This window comes from Micromesistius poutassou (genome assembly GCF_964030765.1).
Source record: "Micromesistius poutassou genome assembly, chromosome: 18".
Classification (NCBI taxonomy): domain Eukaryota; kingdom Metazoa; phylum Chordata; class Actinopteri; order Gadiformes; family Gadidae; genus Micromesistius; species Micromesistius poutassou.
In genome coordinates this window covers 899,776-922,486 of record NC_140288.1, presented here as the reverse complement: position 1 = coordinate 922,486, position 22,711 = coordinate 899,776, and the positions used below count along the sequence as shown (strand labels likewise).

Genomic DNA, 22,711 nt, shown 5'->3' with positions numbered 1-22,711 from the left:
ATGTGGGGCCCCTCCCCAAGACCAAGAAGGGAAATGAGTCTCTCCTCACCATCTTGGCTGGTTCCACACGGTGCTGCGTAGGAACATCTGAGCAAAGGCGGTTATTGAGACTCTGACACAGCCCTCTGGTATGGTCAACCCCAGGAATGATCACGGGTCGAACTTCACCTCCACTGTTTTCCAGGGTGTGCTGCATCAGTTAGGCATCAAGCAGACCACATCCTCAGCTTACCACCCACAGTCAAGGAGCTACTGAGCGGTTGCTATTGAGCTTTTTTTTATTATTATTTTCGCGAGTTTAATCGTGACACGTGGATGTCTCTTAACGTGGACAGGAAGGTCACCCCGTTTCAACGCCATGATTGACTTTACTTTCTCTGGATACATTCAGTGATATGGAATACCCTGCCTATACTGCAGGGTGTCCAGGGTAGCCTGGTGGTTGCAGTTGAAGTGTCCTAAACGTTGATGAGAATATTGTCGGGCTGCTCTTTGAATGAGCGAGAAGCATCAGTTCAGCCGCAGGAGTTTCATCACCTGCCAGGGTTTGACCTCCAATAACCCCTTTTATTGATCCCACTTCCACTGTCCTTGTCTGCGCTCGGCTCCAGCTCTCTGATATCTGCAGATTCCGGTTTCTTTGGTCTCAATACAGGAGTGACAGCCTAACTTTAGCCATCCTTTATTCAAAGTATTTAGCAACCTTTTTGTTTTGTCTATCCGGCATCTATATCATTAGATAAAATAAAATAAAGTTATTAGAAGGTTGTCTTAGGACAGAATTGGTATCAAAGTTGATGGATATAATATGAACGATACAACTTTAATGATCTAACAGTTTAACATTTTATCATCGGAAAGAAAAGAGGAAACTGGAAACGCTGACCTCTAGTGGTGACTTCTGGTTTAAACACAACATACACATTTTACCATGGCAAGCTTTTATTCTGTTAAACATTGATACACAATATGAGTCAGATATATAAATGTATTCAAGCTGGTCTGGTTAAACCAGGGCCTTTATTCCCTGATAGGGTCGAGGAAGGTGCGTGATGCAGCATTACATGGTGGAGGAACAGGCAGAGGAGCAGAGAGGGAGTGAAGTCAGAGAGAGAGAGGACGTTTCGTTTGGGTCGTTGACTTTCTTAATCTTCTGCTCTCTCAAAGCTACGGCCACTTAAATACACAGGCGGGCCAAAACTGTTCTTAAACAATGATATAATAGCAATATAATCAGTCCTGATATTAGGCCCAATAATAGATAGAAACAAACTTTTATAAAAAGAATAATAAAAAGAGTGTTGGAGTGTGGTTGACTGCAGCAGCCTCACCTGGCTGAGTCGGACTGATTCTCTCCTGCACGGCAACATGGGGCAACATCTCATGGGGCATTCTCCATCAACATTTTGCCTTTACATTTACATTTTAACGCATTTAGCAGATGCTTACATCCAAAGTGGCGTTCAACGGTACATTCACACGTCACGCACCGACGGCGGGGTCAGCCCTGCGAGGCGACAGCCAGCTCGTCGGGAGGAGTGAGGGTGGGGTGTCTTGAGACCAGCGCCCTGCAGCCCTAGTGTCTGCAGGAGGTCAGAAAAGCCCCCTAGGTGGAGTGCAGCATGGCACAAACAAAGAGATGACAAAGAAACTGAAACATGTCAACGAAGTGTGAACGTTCAATGGTATAAGAGTATTTTAAAAAGGATAGGCCTAAATATTGGCCAAGAGTAACAGCAACAGGGACACTGGTAATGTAGTGGTCCTGTCTACACAGGCGAAAACGAGCCGTTTTCCTTTGCTGCGTTTCAGGAATATCTCCGTAAAGACGGACTCGTTGCGAAAATGCATCGAGCTGTAGAAACGCTGTAGTACATATTCAAGGCCACTGTGTGGTGCTGGTTCTCCACAAAAAGAAAGTGGAGCGCGTCAAACGATTCATTTTAAAAGATTCACTCACTTCAAACTAATTGTCAAATGTTTTTATCGCATAGGTGGTTCTTATTTTTTCTACCGCCAGTGCTACAACATCTCTTTCCTCACAGAAGAACTATTAACGCTCCTCCTCCTCCTATACCAAAAAGCTCTAGCTAATAATACCAGGCTGCTAAGGTAATATACGTAATGTACTACATCAAAAATCTCTACATTCTACATCCTACTACATTTTTTTTCTATTTTATTTTATTTGTCTTTGTTTTCTTTTAATTATTTATTTTCTTATATTTCATTGTATTGTATGATGATGTTTCTATGTGCCTTGCCTACCTAATAATAATACCAGGCTGCTAAGGTAATATACGGTATATAAGGTACTATATCAAAAATCTCTACATTCTACATCCTACTACTTTTTTTTTTCAATTATTTATTTTCTTTTATTATTTCATTGTATTGTATGATGATGTTTTTATGTGAAGCACATTTCTATATAAATATAAAGCAATGTGCCTTGCCTACCTAATAACAACAGGCTGCCTCCTATATCACAAAGCTCTACCTAATAATACCAGGCTGCTAAGCAGTGGTTTAGTGGGCATTTCTTTAGTGGGAGAATGCTATTTTAAAGACGTCATCACTAAGAATGCCACACACACACACACGCATGCGCACATGCACGTGCACGTGCACACCCACACACAATGTAAAACATCCGTGAACTAGTCCACACCAAACAGACAGCGGAGTATGTCTAGCTGATGACATGCCGGAGTAGCTCTAAGTTGGAGGGGCGTCACATCATCAACATTGCTTATTATTCAACATCGTTTACATCTGTTTACTGTATCGAGGAGTGAGGACGAGCTGCTGTTAGTTGTTAAAAATGTATTTTACACGTGTTAGTAGACAGTAGTAGTACGTTAGTAGAGTGCGACTCCTAAGAAAGATTTTGGCTAATTTCTAAGCTCTTCTCTGTTTACCAGAGCAGCATGTCACATCTGCAGCATGTAACATCTGCATTCCATGTGGATCTGAGGTTCACTGATTGCGTTCTGGGCATTAGTCTTGGCAGAGGCAAAACCCGGCATTGAGCATTACTCATGGATAGTCGCATACCTCATCATGGATTATCCCTTACATATAGAATAAAATGTTGTAACATAATAATACCACTATAAAATATACGCATCATGCATAACATGGTCTATATTAGGGCTGAATGATTAATCAAATTAAAATCGAAATTGTGATATAATAGAACACGATATGCAAATCGCAAAGGCTGCGATAAAAAAAAAAAACTATATATTTTTTTTGTGATTTGTTACCGTTACTGACTGGAGATCAGTAAGATTTATATTTAATTTTCTTTTACAATTCAATAGTAAAATAAAGATGTTATAATATAAATTAATCTCAACACAAGGAAAGAGCAGTTTATATGTTGACTGCTTCAATGTTGTGTTGGTCATACTATGATGATGATTTATTGCTTTTTTAGTAAATAATAAAGAACATAAGGAACTTAATAAATTTTAAAAAATCATCGCAATCGTATATATTGGTCAAAATAATCGCAATTAGATTATTTCCCCAAATCGTTCAGCCCTAGTCTATATAACACACTGCAACCTAACATAGAAATGGTTTAAAAAGATACCATGATAAAACAATCTGTGACACTCCACACATCTTCACTCATATCTGAACACATATCTGAACACGGACAATAAACCCCTACAATATACCCCTGGTTAATCATCTTATGGCGCATTTCCACCGGCGGGTACGCTTTGGACCCAGCACGCCTGAGCCCAGTAGTGAGGGTGCGGTATAGCCCAGCTCAGTTACGGCTCGCGTTTCCACCGCCGCCACTACCCTTATGGTATGGTGGTTTGAGGCGGACGGCGATAGCCGCGGCCGCTACGTAAGCATCGTGATCTCATAGCAGCCTGACACAGCGTAGCCTGCTAATAAATCCAAGGAAAAAGAAGAACGTGCACTATGAACAAAGAGCAACAACGTAGGACGTCCAAGAAGGACGGCAAACTGCTGTGTTCCAATATCCATACCCTATTTAAGATCGGGGCAAAAATAGGTGTACTGAATGGACCTGGATGGTGCCCTCAAAACGGTCAAACCGATGCACACTTTTTGTACTCCACATAGCCTGCATTAATGGTGTCATTTTGTAGTTTTTATAGCTTTTTATAGCTACTATGCGTTGTGGCAACCCGGCCTTGCCAATTAGCCAGATGCAGAGCACCTGAGGAACAGGTGGAGCAGCAGGGCTTAAACAGCTCCTCCCCTCCTCCAGGGCTCTCCCAGCCATGGGGCTCTCCTGTGGAGAGACCGGTCCTCCCGGGTGACGGGACCGTCAATTCCTCCCAGATTTCGGTTATTTTTGTACAAGACTTTTGATCTTGCAATAAACGTGCCTTTTTGGCTTTTGCCGGGTTAAATCGGGTCCTGGAGGAGGGTTGCTTCACCGTTCAAAGCGGGATGTTTATTGCGGGGGAGGAGCCGTATCGTAATCGCGATCGTAATTTCCGGTTAGTGCAGCACAGAGTTTTTCGTCTTAAAATCAGCTCACTCAGTGAGAGTGGACAGTGTACTACGTTTAAGTGTACTCATGGAAGTATGGATATCGGAACACAGCAAAAGTCAGTGATGAGTCCCAAGTCCTACAGCATAGCCTGGAGGGTTCATGACTTCATCCTACATTCTAGGGCATTTATTTAGCAGACGCTTTTATCCAAAGTGAGCAGTTGGGGTTAAGTGTCTTGCTCAGGGACACTTCGACACTCAGCTAGGAGGAGCCGTGTGTGTTGCTACAGCTGACATAGGGTCACTGAGGAGCTAGAGCACAAGAACTCAAACCCAGCGTAGAGGTCCTGGGTGAATGCCGACTGGAAGGTGTGGATGTGTGTCAGTGTGTCTGCGGACCCTCCTACACCTGGGGACACTCTGTAGAAGGACAGAGTGCCAGCAGGCCGGTTCAGATACACTCCTACTCTGGTAGAGCCAGCGGGGGGGAGACGTATGGCTGTGTTTTCCCCGTTGTGCCAGGCAGAGTAACGATCGCTATGACATTCAAGACTCCAGGACTTGTTGTTGGATCCAAGCCTGCTGTCATAGCCCACTTGGCTCCTGGTGATTCCTCTGTGTGTCACAACTATCAAAACCTCTCCTTTCCAAACTACCTCCCAGTAACAGCGGCCAGTCAGAGCCTCTCTACACAACACCTGTCTCCAGGTATCAGATCTCTTTGGGGGATCAGGATACTCTTCAACCAGCGTCACCTCTCCGTCCTTAGACAGAGAGAGTCGTCTGTTGGCCGTGATTGGGTCCAGTGTGAGATCACAGGCATCTGACGGGAGAACAAGACACTATTAGGGGGCTGAGATTATACAACCATTTAATTTAAGTCTCAGCAATTTCATGGAGTCCAGATTTTTTTAACAAACAATTATTCAGTTATTCAAATATTGTGAATAACAGTATTAACAGTATTATTTATACCTACCTATATAACCCACTAATAAAAATACAAATACAAATAATAATACAAATAATAATACAAATTAAAAAAAAATAATAATGGTGCACTACTACTACTACTAATAATAATTATTATAATATACTCAAAATAATTTATTATATCACTTAAAAATGGCTTGATGTTTAATGTTTCTTTTGTATTAAAATGTCCTTGTGTAGTATTAATATAATTGTTATTATTATTAATAACATTCAACAAATTAGCTTCAGTCTTACAGCAACATGTTTGATTCACTGTTTGGTTGATTGATTGTGGAAACATCAACAGATACTTGAGAGTTTTCTATTATTATTTAACAGTTTGATGAAGATCCATGATGTCAACCATCATCTTCATTCCCAGTAGGATTTGAATCAATGTCACCTAATGCTTTGCGGATGGACTGAATAGTTAGTGTATGGTGAGATGAATCAAACTAGTGACTCTTACACTTCTTCAGAGCTGGTTTCAGCCTCCACACTCCGCAGTGCTCATTTCTGGGGGTAAACAGAGGGAGAGCAGCAAACTAAAGTATTGACACTATGACCTGATGTATTGATTGGTTTGCTGGCAAAATGTCCACATGTACATATTATAATTATTGTCCACTCTAATCCTAGCAGGAGACATTGGTACTGAGCTGTCCTCTCCATACCTGAGAGTGTCAAGTGTCCAGCGTGGATCCTCCCGTCCATCAGAGAGCCGCGTGAATCCTGAGTCTCCTGGGTGATTGTAGCTCAGGTCCAGCTCTCTCAGATGGGAGGGGTTAGAGCTCAGAGCTGAGGCCAGAGAATCACAGCCTTCTTGTGTGACCAAGCAGCCAGACAACCTACACACACACACACACACACACACACACACACACACACACACACACACACACACACACACACACACACACACACACACACACACACACACATAAGCCCACAGTCATGAATATGTGTCATGAATAATGATTTAATATTTCATAATCACCTGTTTGAGTAAAACTGACCTGAGAGTTTCCAGTCTACAGTGTGGACTCCCCAGTGCAGCAGAGAGGAGCTTCACTCCTGAATCCTGCAGATCATTGGTACTCAGGTCCAGCTTTCTCAGACTGGAGTTGGAGCTGAGAACTGAGGCCAGAGCTTCACAGCATCCCTCTGACAGATTACAGCCATTCAGCCTAAAATCAAGATAAAGGTATTATCAACCCTCAATGGCTATTCTGTCCGTTTTGCTATATATTTTTTCAGCACAACCTCATTTATATTGCCTGGCTATTCAGCCATCCCTCTGAGATACTGAACACACGGTTCAGTATCTGATTGGTTCAATGATTGGTTAAAAAGTATTTTTTTAACCGATTGCTTTTAGTTGAAGAAATTACAAAGTTATACAGATGGATGGAAAGACATAAACAAGATATACATCATTTTGTATCGCCAGCAATTCCCTCGACCTCAGAGGGTTAACCAGCTTCTGTTCCACCTGAGCCACTGCTGTTACATTACAATGGCAAAATTCACAATCATGGCCCCATTCTGCTCTTTTTAAAGAAAAGGTTACATCAAGGATGTTTCTCATCTAAATAAGCATCTTATATTATAAGTTATTATATTGAACATATTGATTGCTACTGATTCCATCAAACTAGCATGTTTAACTGCACATTAAATATAGCTGACCTGAGAGTTTCCAGTCTACAGTGTGGACTCCCCAGTGCAGCAGAGAGCAGCTCCACTCCTGAGTCCTGCAGATCATTGGTACTCAGGTCCAGCTTTCTCAGACTTGAGGAGTCAGAGCTGAGAACTGAGGCCAGAGCTTCACAGCATCTCTCGGACAGATGACAGCCTTTCAGTCTTTAATGAATATAAATACACATTTCATATTTAAAAGGATGACAGACTCTGAAAAATTCTCTCTACCCTGACCTCTCCTCTCTGCCAATCACATGTCTCCCTGTTCATCAAACAACAGAGAATAAAAATAAAAGTCTCAAAGAAGCCTATAACGAACTTCTTTTATGTGTTGTTGTTTCTATACAAACTACGTAGCAACAACTCAACTTTGTAGAATTATGTTGTATTATTGTAGTATTATTTAGACTTGTAAATATTAATTATTTTTTTGACTTAATATATTTTAGATTGCTACCATTTTATACTTATGTCAAATCTTCAGATATAATATTTTGTACAAAACAAGTACATTAAAACTGACCTGAGAGTTTCCAGTCTACACTGTGGACTCCCCAGTCCAGCAGAGAGCAGCTCCACTCCTGAATCCTGCAGATCACTGGTACTCAGGTTCAGCTCTCTCAGACTGGAGGAGTTGGAGCTGAGAACTGAGGCCAGAGCTTCACAGCATCTCTTGCACAGATGACAGCCATTCAGCCTTTAATGAACATTAGATACAAGCATGTTAGATCCCTATATCTCTCAATATTTTACGTGAAATAAATGCTTGTTCTATAACTATGAATATTGATTTGAATGTCCAGTAAACAGTTCTACATAGGTGAGGGATAATCCAAGGCTAGGTGTGCTGTCATCAAAAAATAATGAACGACATGGGGCTAAAAAGGGTTACCAATTAGTGGATTACCACAGTGCACTTGCAAATCTTCAAAATAAAGGGGCTAGATTCATGTCACTGGGCGATTCTGTCACTGAAACGTTTATCTCACACTATTTGTTGTGTTCCTGGAACCACAAATGATCCAATAGATGGGTCTGACTAATTTCTGAGAGGATCAGTTAGCATGAGATTTGTATGGAATGCAGGAGTTATCACTTCAGTAAGTAAAGAAGAAGTACTGCACATATAATATACACCAAAATGCTTCTTACGGGTATGATGTAATTGATATTGACGACTAAAGTCTGTCTTTATGACTTTGAAATGTAAAACTGATGATAGTTAATATATGTATGTGGTCAGTGCACCTACAGAGCTGTTTTGGAGGCTTTGATCACTGGCAGCAGCCTCAGAAGACCCTCCTCTGAAGCAGAGTAGTTCTTCCGGTCAAACACATCCATTTCTGATGTCAGTAGGATGAAGACCAGAGCTGACCACTGAGAAGGGGAGAGAGATTTTCTGGAGAGACTGCCTGATGTCAGGTACTGCTGGATCTCCTTCACTAGAGAACGGTCATCCAGCTGATTCAGACAGTGGAACAGAGTGATGCTTCTCTCTGGAGAGAGATCCCCACTTATCTTCTCCTTGATGTAACTGACGATTCCCTGATTGGTCCGTGGGCTGCTTCCTTGAAGCAGGCCATGTACGAGAATCTGATTGCTCTCCAGAGTGAGGCCCAGGAGGAAGAAGAGGAACAAGTCCAGGTGTCCGTTCTCACTCTGTAAGGCCATGTCCACAGCACTCTGGCAGAGGAGCAGGAGATCATCTGCCTCAGAGGTTGGTGGTTCTTCTGAGAGCAGATTCTTACCAGTGTTGATGAGGGTCAGGAAGACATAAAGGGCAGCCAGAAACTCCTGGATGCTCAGATGGACAAAGCAGAACACCTTTTCCTGGTACAGCACACTCTCCTCTTTAAAGATCTGGGTGAACACTCCTGAGTACACAGAGGCTGCTTTGATATCAATGTCACACTCTGCCAGGTCTGCCTCATAGAAGATCATGTTACCTTTCATCAGCTGGTCAAAAGCCAGTTTTCCCAGAACATCAATGATCTTTCTACTCTCTGAACTCCAATGCAGATCTGTTTCAGCTCTCCTAGGATACTTCCTGTCCCCTTTTATGGACTGAACCCTCAGGAAGTGGATGTACATCTGAGTCACGGCATTGGGTATCTTTTCTCCTCTCCGCGATATTTGAAAGTCCTCTAGAACTGTAGCAGTGATCCAACAGAAGAGTGGGATGTGACACATAATGTGGAGGGTTCGTGATTTCTTGACGTGGGAGATGATTGTGCTGGCCAGCACACTGTCCTCTCTGAATCTCTTGCTGAAGTACTCCTCCTTCCGTGGGTCAGTAAACCCTCTCACCTCTGTCACCATGTCAACACACTCAGCAGGGATCTGATTGGCTGCCGCAGGGCGTGTGGTTATCCAGATGCGAGCGGAGGGAAGCAGGTTGCCCCTGATGAGGTTTGTCAGCAGTATATCCACCGAGGTCGACTTTGTGACATCAGTCAAGATCTCGTTGTTCTGGAAGTCGAGAGGAAGTCGACATTCATCCAGAGCATGAAAGATCAAGACAACTTGGAGCCGGTCGTTTCTGCAGATTCCTGCTTCTTTGGTCTCAATAAAGAAGTGATAAAGAAGTTCCACCAAGCTTAACTTTTCATTTTTCAACAAATTCAGCTCTCTGAATGTAAAGGGAATTATGAAGTGTATGTCGTGGTTGGATTTGCCTTCAGCCCAGTTCAGAGTGAACTTTTGTGCCAAGATGGTTTTACCAATGCCTGCAACTCCAATTGTCAATATTGTTCTGATTGGTTGTTTTTGTCCAGGTATGGGTTTAAAGAGGTCTTCACATCTGATTGGTATATCCTCCTTGGCTAGTTTCCTGTACGTCTGTTCTATCAGTCTGACCTCATGCTCCTTGTTGACCTCTCCACTGCCTCCCTCTGTGATGTAGAGCTCTGTGTAGATCTCATTCAGAGGTGTTGGCTTTCCTGTTTGAACTAATCCCTCAAACACACTCTGGGTCTTTCTCTTCAACCGAGCCTTGAATCTAGATAGAGCCGGATCGTCTGCAGGTTCTGCAGGAAGAACGCTCTGGAAAACAACAAACATTGATGAGAACATCACTCTGAACCACCTGAGAACATCACTCTGAACTGACAGAGAACATCACTCTGAACTACCTGAGAACATCACTCTGAACTACCTGAGAACATCACTCTGAACTACCTGAGAACATCACTCTGAACTGACAGAGAACATCACTCTGAACTAACAGAGAACATCACTCTGAACTACCTGAGAACATCACTCTGAACTAACAGAGAACATCACTCTGAACTACCTGAGAACATCACTCTGAACTAACAGAGAACATCACTCTGAACTAACTCACTGTCACGTGTTTTCTATAGATTCGGCACACAACCAGAATCAAGAATAAAACTGCTCAAAAAGGTTACCAAACTGTCTGGTATGTATATATAATGGATTTCAGTTGCATTTGATTAACACAGAATAGGTGTTCATGGCGATAGCCCACTCCCCTGTAAACAAAGCTGTAAACATTGTAGATGTTAACCGTAGTTCTGCATTTATTTCAAAATGTGATTGACATCTGAGTGACTTTCCCTACATGACTAAACGTAATGTTCATTTGACATGACATTTAATATTTCCCCATAGCAATTTAATATTATAAGGCTGTTAAAGTTACATAGTCGTGCATCAAGGGTGGTGAGAGGTCTTTTGGTCAATCCCAGGACTAATTATGAGAGGCTTGTTACCCATGGGCCCAGAAATGAAGTGGTGTGTTCATTTACAGCTCAGTAAAAGGTCTTGTTGTACATTTACACACCTTGGGGGTCGGCTCTGTTTCATGCTGCTGTTCAGACTGACCACTGGTAACCTTTGACCTCTTCTGGTGTCTGTAAAAACACATACATAACTGTGATATTTTTCCAGAATTTCAAAAGTATAATATGTACAATTTCTGCTTTTAAATATCTCAAAACGACTAGGCCTTCTGTATGTTATATTATATTTTGAGTTGTTTCCTTAAATTATCCCAATAGTTTCAAACAATGGTCAAAACCAGAAAGTGTTAAAATCCGTAGTTTTATCACGATAACGGGGCGCTACATTTGGCCGTATGTCCATGGCGTCATATATCTAACGAAAGACTAATGTACATTAGAGTACGATAACGTTACGAGGCTACAACAACGTTCAACATGCTCTAAAGGTTATTTGTAGCATGATAAAATAACATTATTTGCAGCTGTTTGGGTAGTTGACTCACACAATGTTAAGTTGGCAATTTAAGCAATTTCATTCAAATGAAATGACATAATGTGACTAAACGTGACTAAAGGTAACATAGATAAATCATGAATGCATTAACTCAGTCGTGAACATGACTGCCAGTGGTGAATAAGACCACTGGCAACATTTGACAACTCCTGGTGTAAAACACACACACACACACACACACACACACACACACACACACACACACACACACACACACACAGAATCACACCCTTGCCCGCATGTGCACACAAACACTTGCACACAATGAGATAAGGATGATGATCATATTTTTTCCAGATTATTGAACATCAGTATCAGTAGGATCTGATAATAACCAACTGATATTTTTTCATTATCTGTTTGAAACCAAGATTCAGGTTCAGACAACTTTATTGATCCCAAGAAGAGCAATTCATCTGCAGCTTACCAAGTCCTAACACACGACTTAAAAGACTCACAGACAAGTCCATACGGTTATATGTCAGAGGCAGATCAACGTACATAGGTCAGTAAAGGAGACAAAGAGACTAACACCTGTTATGGTTCATATCAATAACCAAGTTTAAAGGGCCGTAACAGTTATTTAAAATGACTTCTGTCTGTTTAACAGTCTGATAGTGGAGGAGTAGGGATGGGGATCGTTAATATTTATTGATATTGATACCTTTATCGATACTCCTTATCAATCCGAGTCTTTATCGATACCACTATCTATACTTTTCTATTATTTGGTGGAAAGACGACTCGACAATATGTTTTTAACAGAACCGGTATTGCTTTTATTGCTTAACAAGTGAGCATAACAAAAACGTTTATAGCCTTCATGTTTTTAGTGATTAGGAAAATATTTAGGAAATAAATAATTGTATTTTAAATTAAATGTAATTTTTAATAAATATTGGCATCAGTAGTTTAATTATATATTCTAAAATTATTAGAGAACTATACAACTGTATTACTCATGTTTCGTGCCAAAACTCAATTTCCCTTTTCTTTACGTTACACTTGAACGCATCATGATAACCTAATAGTCGTTTTACTGAGCCAACATGAACACATCATCACGCAGCACGTCTGAAACTTTATTTACTTTTCAAGCTAACTAGCTTGTATGCTGCCGATTACAACACGGATTTCACAATTGGATTACTATTATATATTAGTATATATAATATACTACTATATACTGTATATACTATAGATTGATTAGATTTAAGTGCCGTGACGCGACTCGAGGGACACATAATTACGTTACAGGACCTACGGGAGAAAAAAAAAACGACGAGACTCGATAGTGGTATCGATAAGCCCAAACGTTATTGATTTTCGGGTTTTGAAAAAAGTGGAACCGGGTCCTTGATAGAACCGGGTTTCGATCCCAATCCCTATGGAGGAGTGGAGGACTTAGAGTAGCGGTTTGTCCTGCTTAGGGGCACCTTGTAACACCAGCATGAGGGCATTACAGTGAATTCACTGGAACAACACGGTCCGATTGGCTGATCATTACTACCTCTCCTCTCTGGAGGGGCGTCCATCTGTCAATTGAGGAGGTATTCCCATAGACCAGTCACTCTTCAGGGAGACACAGCTGGGTCCAGGGGAGTCTGCTCTCTCCTGCTGGACTCTTCTAGAAAAACAAGAACCAGGATTTATGGATGTTTGTAATTCTGTTAAAGTTATTTGTAGCATGATTGTTTTGACCACAGATAACAGCGCTGTGCGTAACATTATCTGCAGCTGTTTGGGTAGTCGGCTCATCTATTGGTAAGTTAGCAAGTTAAGCAATTTCATTCAAATGAAATGACATAATGTGACTAAACGTGACTAAAGGTAACGTAGATAAAACATGAATGCATTAACTCAGTCGTGAACATGACTGCCAGTGGTGAATAAGACCACTGGAAACATTTGACCACTCCTGGTGTTGTCTGTGGAGAACACACACACACACACACACACACACACACACACACACACACACACACACACACACACACACACACACACACACACACACACACACACACACACACACACACGTGCACACACAGACTATTGAACATCAGTATCAGTAGGATCTGATAAAAAACAACTGATATCTTTTCATTATGTTTGAAACTCAGATTCAGATTCCGACAACTTTATTGATCCCAAGATTAATCTGCAGCTTACCAAGTCCAAACACACGACTTAAAAGACTTAAAAGACTCACAGACAAGTCCAGATGGTTATATGTCAGAGGCTACAGATCAACGTACATAGGTCAGTAAAGGAGACAAAGAGACTAACACCTGTTATGGTTCATATCAATCACCAAGTTTAAAGGGCTGTAACAGTTATTTAAAATGACTTCTGTCTGTTTAACAGCCTGATAGTGGAGGAGTGGAGGACTTAGAGTAGCGGTTTGTCCTGCTTAGGGGCACCTTGTAACACCAGCATGAGGGCATTACAGTGAATTCACTGGAACAACACGGTCCGATTGGCTGATCATTACTACCTCTTCTCTCTGGAGGGGCGTCCATCTTTAAATTCAATAGGTATTTCCATAGACCGGTCACTCTTCAGGGAGACACAGCTGGGTCCAGGGGAGTCTGCTCTCTGCTGCTGGACTCTTCTAGAAAAACAAGAACCAGGATTTATGGATGTTTGTAATTCTCTTAAAGTTATTTGTAGCATGATTGTTTTGACCACAGATAACAGCGCTGTGCGTAACATTATCTACAGATGTTTGGGTAGTCGGCTCATATATTGGTAAGTTAGCAAGTTAACGTTATGCAACTACCGGTAATTTCATTTAAATGAAATATCATAATGTGACTAAACGTGACTAAAGGTAACGTAGATAAAACATGAATGCATTAACTCAGTCGTGAACATGACTGCCAGTGGTGAATAAGACCACTGGCAACATTTGACCACTCCTGGTGTTGTCTGTGGAGAACACACACACACACACACACACACACACACACACACACACACACACACACACACACACACACACACACACACACACACACACACACACACACACACACACGCGCGCACGCACACGCACACGCACGCACACAATCACACAAATACACACCCTTGCCCGCATGTGCACACAAACACTTGCACACAATGAGATAAGGATGATGATCATATTTTTCCAGATTATTGAACATCAGTATAAGTAGGATCTGATAATAACCAACTGATATTTTTTCATTATCTGTCTTCTGTCTGTTTAACAGCCTGATAGTGGAGGAGTGGAGGACTTAGTGAAGCGGTTTGTCCTGCTTAGGGCACCTTGTAACACCAGCATGAGGGCATTACAGTGAATTCACTGGAACAACACGGTCCGATTGGCTGATCATTACTACCTCTTCTTTCTGGAGGGGCGTCCATCTGTCAGATCAGGAGGATAAGTCATAGACTGTTCACTCTTCAGGGAGACACAGCTGGGTTCAGGGGAGTCTGCTCTCTGCTGCTGGACGCTTCTAGAAAAACAAGAACCAGGATTTATGGATGTTTGTAATTCTCTTCAAGTTATTTGTAGCATGATTGTTTTGACCACAGATAACAGCTCTGGGTGTAACATTATCTACAGCTGTTTGGGTAGTTGTATCATCTATTGGTAAGTTAGCAAGTTAACGTTATGCAACTAGCGGTAATTTCATTTAAATAAAATGACATAATGTGACTAAACGTGACTAAAGGTAACGTAGATAAAACTTGAATGCATTAACTCAGTCGTGAACATGACTGCCAGTGGTGAATAAGACCACTGGAAACATTTGACCACTCCTGGTGTTGTCTGTGGAGAACACACACACACACACACACACACACACACACACACACACACACACACACACACACACACACACACACACACACACACACACACACACACACACACACACACACACACACAATATCACACATACACACTTGCCCGCATGTGCACACACACAGGCTATTGAACATCAGTATCAGTAGGATCTGATAATAACCAACTGATATCTTTTCATTATCTGTTTGAAATCAAAATTCTGATTCAGACAACTTTATTGATCCCAAGAAGGCAATTAATCTGCAGCCTTCCAAGTCCTAACACACGACTTAAAATACTTAAAAGACTCACAGACAAGTCCATACGGTTATATGTCAGAGGCAGATCAACGTACATAGGTCAGTAAAGGAGACAAAGAGACTAACACCTGTTATGGTTCATATCAATAACCAAGTTTAATGGGCTGTAACAGTTATTTAAAATGACTTCTGTCTGTTTAACAGCCTGATAGTGGAAGGAGTGGAGGACTTAGAGTAGCGGTTTGTCCTGCTTAGGGGCACCTTGTAACACCAGCATGAGGGCATTACAGTGAATTCACTGGAACAACACGGTCCGATTGGCTGATCATTACTACCTCTTCTCTCTGGAGGGGCGTCCATCTTTAAATTCAATAGGTATTTCCATAGACCGGTCACTCTTCAGGGAGACACAGCTGGGTCCAGGGGAGTCTGCTCTCTGCTGCTGGACTCTTCTAGAAAAACAAGAACCAGGATTTATGGATGTTTGTAATTCTCTTAAAGTTATTTGTAGCATGATTGTTTTGACCACAGATAACAGCGCTGTGCGTAACATTATCTACAGATGTTTGGGTAGTCGGCTCATATATTGGTAAGTTAGCAAGTTAACGTTATGCAACTACCGGTAATTTCATTTAAATGAAATATCATAATGTGACTAAACGTGACTAAAGGTAACGTAGATAAAACATGAATGCATTAACTCAGTCGTGAACATGACTGCCAGTGGTGAATAAGACCACTGGCAACATTTGACCACTCCTGGTGTTGTCTGTGGAGAACACACACACACACACACACACACACACACACACACACGCACACGCGCGCACGCACGCACACAATCACACAAATACACACCCTTGCCCGCATGTGCACACAAACACTTGCACACAATGAGATAAGGATGATGATCATATTTTTCCAGATTATTGAACATCAGTATAAGTAGGATCTGATAATAACCAACTGATATTTTTTCATTATCTGTCTTCTGTCTGTTTAACAGCCTGATAGTGGAGGAGTGGAGGACTTAGTGAAGCGGTTTGTCCTGCTTAGGGCACCTTGTAACACCAGCATGAGGGCATTACAGTGAATTCACTGGAACAACACGGTCCGATTGGCTGATCATTACTACCTCTTCTTTCTGGAGGGGCGTCCATCTGTCAGATCAGGAGGATAAGTCATAGACTGGTCACTCTTCAGGGAGACACAGCTGGGTTCAGGGGAGTCTGCTCTCTGCTGCTGGACGCTTCTAGAAAAACAAGAACCAGGATTTATGGATGTTTGTAATTCTCTTCAAGTTATTTGTAGCATGATTGTTTTGACCACAGATAACAGCTCTGGGTGTAACATTATCTACAGCTGTTTGGGTAGTTGTATCATCTATTGGTAAGTTAGCAAGTTAACGTTATGCAACTAGCGGTAATTTCATTTAAATAAAATGACATAATGTGACTAAACGTGACTAAAGGTAACGTAGATAAAACTTGAATGCATTAACTCAGTCGTGAACATGACTGCCAGTGGTGAATAAGACCACTGGCAACATTTGACCACTCCTGGTGTTGTCTGTGGAGAACACACACACACACACACACACACACACACACACACACACACACACACACACACACACACACACACACACACACACACACACACACACACACACACACACACAATATCACACATACACACTTGCCCACATGTGCACACACACAGGCTATTGAACATCAGTATCAGTAGGATCTGATAATAACCAACTGATATCTTTTCATTATCTGTTTGAAATCAAAATTCTGATTCAGACAACTTTATTGATCCCAAGAAGGCAATTAATCTGCAGCCTTCCAAGTCCTAACACACGACTTAAAATACTTAAAAGACTCACAGACAAGTCCAGACGGTTATATGTCAGAGGCAGATCAACGTACATAGGTCAGTAAAGGAGACAAAGAGACTAACACCTGTTATGGTTCATATCAATAACCAAGTTTAAAGGGCTGTAACAGTTATTTAAAATGACTTCTGTCTGTTTAACAGCCTGATAGTGGAGGAGTGGAGGACTTAGAGTAGCGGTTTGTCCTGCTTAGGGGCACCTTGTAACACCAGCATGAGGGCATTACAGTGAATTCACTGGAACAACACGGTCCGATTGGCTGATCATTACTACCTCTTCTCTCTGGAGGGGCGTCCATCTTTAAATTCAATAGGTATTTCCATAGACCGGTCACTCTTCAGGGAGACACAGCTGGGTTCAGGGGAGTCTGCTCTCTGCTGCTGGACTCTTCTAGAAAAACAAGAACCAGGATTTATGGACGTTGTGTGCTTCTGCACACAAATGTAAACACAAGGTGTTAAAAAAACATTCTAGTCTAGTTGCCTTATCAAAAAATGTACATAAGGCATACATCATAAATACTAGGACCGACAAAATAACAGAAAAAACAGCTATCAAATCATAAAATGACCATGATATGTCATCAGAGGTTAGGAAACCTGCCAGGTGAAAATACTGGCTTCTCTGACAACAACGTTACAGCCGTATGTTCTCCTCTGAAATATCCATTCCCAGTGCCAGAACCTCTCTAAAAGGCTGCCCCCTGCTGGCCAAGGTCAGGCTGGGGATTTTTTTATTGGAAATCAAGTTACAACAAAAAATATTTTTGTTGTAGTGTGTATCCAACCTTTTTCCAGCGTTAACACAAAACAACGGACTGAACAAATGCAGGGACCCACACGTGTCAAGCACAATATGCTCCAATCACAACTCATGGCAATTAGGAATGGGTCAGAATATTTGATTATTCGATTATTCGTTCCCGAGGGTCAAAGTCGATTTTCAACATTTGGACCGTTAACATTTTTTCCCATTCAAATAAACAAGACTTAACGGACGGAACTAATGTTGGTTCTGTAGCACTATTAGTTTTTTATTATTATTATTATTATTATTATTAATCATGTACAGACAATACAATATACACAATACACAAGCATAAATATTAATATATATGCATACAACACAAACACACTGTTCACTGTTAAAGTTTGTTTTTTTGCGTTTAAGATATTAAGTGATTCCTTGCCGATAATCCATGGCTGCCTTTGTGAATGTCGGCACACATCGAATAATCGATTATTCGTTCATAACCACCCGCTGATTATTCTACCATGAAAATTTTTAAGTACCATGAAAAGTTATTCACATCCCTAATGGCAATTAAAACGATGATTAAGAGACGCTTGATGATTTAAAGATCTGCAGTCTCTCTCTTCCATATTGTCTGCAGTGCCTCCTAGTGGCGTTACGACATAAGCCAACGTCACAGATCCAAACGTCTGTGTAACCTGCGCTGCGGACGGTGGCTGTGGAGATTTTTTGATTAGATAATCACTGATAGAAACTCATCATTTGTTGAAAACAGGTAAAAAATAAAACAAATTTCATTATTTGATCACATTTGGATTCTAAAAGGCAAAGTAATATTAACGAGGGCCATGCCCGTAGCCACCTATGAGGTCAACGAGGTCCTGACCTCATTTTTTTGAGCTAAAAATTTGAAAAAATACAACTACTACAAAAATCAGCAATTGAGGACAACGGAACTGAGCCCTCGAAAACGAAACCAACAACAACAACAAAAAAGTTGGTCAATGTATCACTGGGACAAATAAATGGATCAATAATAAAATAAAATAAAAATAAATGGACAATTCCAATATTAAACAACACCGTCTTCTTTTTGAGGGCTTTTTATTACCGCTGTTGAGTGTGATGGTTATAGAGAGCGATGTTGCATATGACATGCACCACACACTGTGGCCTTACACAATAAGGCTCACTGCAGCTTTCTCCTGGAAGCTGCAGTGAACCGCTGCCCAGACAGAGCTCCACACGGGCTCTCCACACACACCCTGCGACTGGTGTGTCTGAGAAACAACGCCACCGGCATTCAGAGAAGAGTGGAACGTTGGAGACCGGCAAAAACGTCTGATTTCACTCCGTTTCAGTTACAGTGACAAAAACGGGAAAGAGTACTACAAAATGGGACATATTACCACGCAAAAAATATAAATGGTTTATTTCAGTTACAGTGACAAAACGGGAAAGAGTACTACAAAATGGGACATATTACCACGCAAAAAATATAAATGGTTTATTTCAGTTACAGTGACAAAACGGGAAAGAGTACTACAAAATGGGACATATTACCACGCAAAAAATATAAATGGTTTATTTCAGTTACAGTGACAAAACGGGAAAGAGTACTACAAAATGGGACATATTACCACGCAAAAAATATAAATGGTTTATTTCAGTTACAGTGACAAAACGGGAAAGAGTACTACAAAATGGGACATATTACCACGCAAAAAATATAAATGGTTTTGGGATCATTTGCTGTTTAAGGTGTTACATATCTGTAAAAAATCAACTAGCAATTTATAGTTTCACAATTGCTATTTGTTTTGTTGCTTATTTTCTCACATTTGAAAAATGTTACTTTTTTTTAAAGTCAAACGTGTTCCCTCCACACGCACTCTTATCATGGGGCTTAAATGTTAAAAAGGAGAATCGACACATGAACTGGAGGAGAGCATTCGGTTCTAGAGGTCTTCCTCTCACCTCTCAGCTGTTGTCCGGCGGCCATGATCCTCAGACTGAGTGGTTCTGGAGGCAGCAGGTGCCCCCTCTTCTTCTCTCTCCTCGTTCATAGTAGACTGGAGACCTGAACACAAGCCCAACAGCACTGAGAGTAGAGCAACATTTCCGTGTCCAAGCAGTTATCAACTACAGCCAGAAAAGTCCCGCCATTAAAAAGGAAAGAGAAAGTGGTTCAATACTCAAATGACTTGCAGGGTATTGATGATTGACATGATGCTAATCATGTCATTTTCATTTCATTCACTCACAGTTTGACTATGAAGCCAAAAACCCCTTGGAGTCATTTAGTAATCTTTGCTTCACAGTTTGCACATTTGTAGGCGTGCTGACACCTCAACTTACCAGTACTTATTGTGGTCAAACGACATACAGCTACATTTTGATAATTAAAAAAAGCCCAGCTAGATTTACATTGATCAATTATGCACTCATCACATGACTTTTAAGATGGACACAAATTCAAAACCAATACAGTTTTATAACTGTTTCTGATTGAAGCCTGCACACACACAAAGCTTATTAAATAGATGAGAAACATATGAAAGTCAGAATGAAATAGGATAGCGGGGGTATTCAACTCAATGGAAAGTTTTATTTTCCTTTTGAGTGGGTATGTTTGTATCCTCGTCTCTGTCACTCGTCTGTATCTCTCCGTCCCACTCGCTGTACCTCTCTATATCTCTATATCTTTTGCTATCTTTCTGTTTCCTTCTGCCTTCTTTTCATGCGTCACTTGCCTCTCGCTTATCCGTCTTCACTGAGCTGCAACGTTTACCGCCTGGAGTGGCGACTGTGTTTGTCCCGTAACCCTAACCCTAATCATAGCCCTATCAGAGAGATGCGTTTGACTAACGTTAGTTTAATATACGTTACAATTTAAATTAGCTACGCTTTACGTACTTTTTGGATCCGGATTCCGCCTACGGAAAACACATTCGCCCACCGTAAAGTCTGCAGAAGTTGCGCCGGTTCAAATAGAAGCGCCCCGTCAGGTTTTATATCATAACCGCGGTCCGCCTTCATGGGGACAATAGCGACCTCTGGTTGAAGTGGATGTTATATAACCAACTAACTGCGCCAGTCGCGCCCCCCCGGTGAACAAGCGCAAACAAGCGCGCGGGGGCGCGCGTCACACACACACACACACACACGCACACGCACACGCACGCACGCACGCACGCACGCACACACAAACACACACACACACACACACACACACACACACACACACACACACACACACACACACACACACACACACACACACACACACACGCGCTACATATTACCTTAGGCCTTTACGCAACCAGATAGGAACGAGTGTCTATGTTTTATCTTTAATACTTTTCTTGAAATCTTCAAAATAGTTAAAAGAAAGTCAACAATTATAGTTTTACGCGATCCACAAGGGAACACGTATGAGGAGAGGAAGTCCGTCGATCCTATTCCCTATTTGTTTAGTGGTTTACGAACGATATATCACATTAATATTTGAGTACTTTGAATAATTCTGAGCCTCTAAGTGCCAAGATATAGATAGTATATGAAGAATAATAGACAGCAAAGTTTATACATTTAGACTCTCGAATATAGCAGACCTACCATAATGTCGTGCTTAAAATTTATGCGCCCTCCTCGACTTGAAAGTGAAAGTAAAATTGTTAGAGGCGGAGCCCAACCAGTCTGGGTTTTAAGGCCAATACAACATTTACAGATTGAAGCTAAACATTTATTTCAAGACAGTATTATGCTAATGCAATAATGGTGTAAATGATGGCATGTTATGCCGTCATTTATAACATAGTCCTACATCGCTACATAACCTAACTCTACCTGAATTACCGTAATATCAAGAGCTCAGAGACCATGAAGGGAGAGACGCGGGGAATGCGTCACACACACTCACTCACTCACTCACTCACTCACACTCAGCTTTGAAATCGCGTTAGATATTACACCATTAGCTGGGGAGGTCTAGTGTCCATATCTGGTGGAATATTTAACGCCATTTCAAAGCTGTCCACTAGGAGACGTATATAAATTCTCTAAACAATCAAATAACCAAATAGAAAAAATACTTGATATGTGTGAAGTTTAAGCTGAAATATCTTGAAATCTTGAAATATTATTTTTCAATTAATTTGTGGTATAGTATAGTTTCCATATGTTGTGTAATATTTAACGCGTATAACAAAGATGTCCACTAGGTGCAATGAAATTATTCACACACACACACACACACACACACACACACACACACACACACACACACACACACACACACACACACACACACACACACACACACACACACACACACACACACACACACACACACACACACACACACACACACACACACACACACACACACACACACACACTCGTCTCTGCCGCACACTGGCTTCCGAGATACTTTTCCGCCATCGTAGGCCTATCACACAGCACAGCAGTTTATATTCCACCACAAGCCGAAACGAACACTCAGGGAAACATCAGCCAAACAGAGAACAGACACCCAGAGGCAGCTAGTGGTGGGAG

The 22,711-nt window shown here is 41.4% G+C and overlaps 1 protein-coding gene across 8 annotated transcripts; it reads right to left on the bottom strand.

Moving 5' to 3' along the window:
• Positions 1-930: 930 nt before the first annotated feature.
• Positions 931-21,891, bottom strand: LOC311362825 (NLR family CARD domain-containing protein 3-like). 8 transcript variants are annotated; one of them, XM_084482710.1, is made up of 16 exons: positions 21,773-21,891; positions 20,132-20,234; positions 17,675-17,788; positions 16,637-16,753; positions 15,837-15,953; positions 14,790-14,906; positions 13,922-14,038; positions 12,935-13,051; positions 10,970-11,039; positions 8,417-10,206; positions 7,688-7,861; positions 7,153-7,326; positions 6,480-6,650; positions 6,138-6,311; positions 5,933-5,979; positions 931-5,311 (listed from the first exon to the last, which is right to left on the bottom strand). In XM_084482710.1, exons 2-16 carry the CDS (start codon positions 20,218-20,220, stop codon positions 4,773-4,775), a joined length of 3,927 nt encoding a protein of 1,308 aa, XP_084338836.1. In that variant the 5' UTR covers positions 20,221-20,234; positions 21,773-21,891; the 3' UTR covers positions 931-4,772. The 8 variants fall into 8 exon arrangements, with proteins under 8 accessions (XP_084338836.1, XP_084338834.1, XP_084338835.1 ...); XM_084482708.1 differs by having other exon boundaries at positions 17,675-17,791; positions 21,773-21,889; XM_084482709.1 differs by lacking the exon at positions 21,773-21,891 and adding an exon at positions 21,071-21,320 and having other exon boundaries at positions 17,675-17,791.
• Between the last annotated feature and the right edge of the window lie 820 nt (positions 21,892-22,711).

Bases quoted from the DNA above. Each gene is read 5' to 3' on its own strand.
- LOC311362825 (XM_084482708.1), bottom strand. From the start codon at position 20,220: ATGAACGAGGAGAGAGAAGAAGAGGGGGCACCTGCTGCCTCCAGAACC. The intron at 10,207-10,969 runs GTGTGTAAATGT...GTTGTTTTCCAG, and splicing joins AAACAGAGCCGACCCCCAAG to AGCGTTCTTCCTGCAGAACC. The intron at 5,980-6,137 runs GTATGGAGAGGA...GTTTACCCCCAG, and splicing joins TGGACACTTGACACTCTCAG to AAATGAGCACTGCGGAGTGT.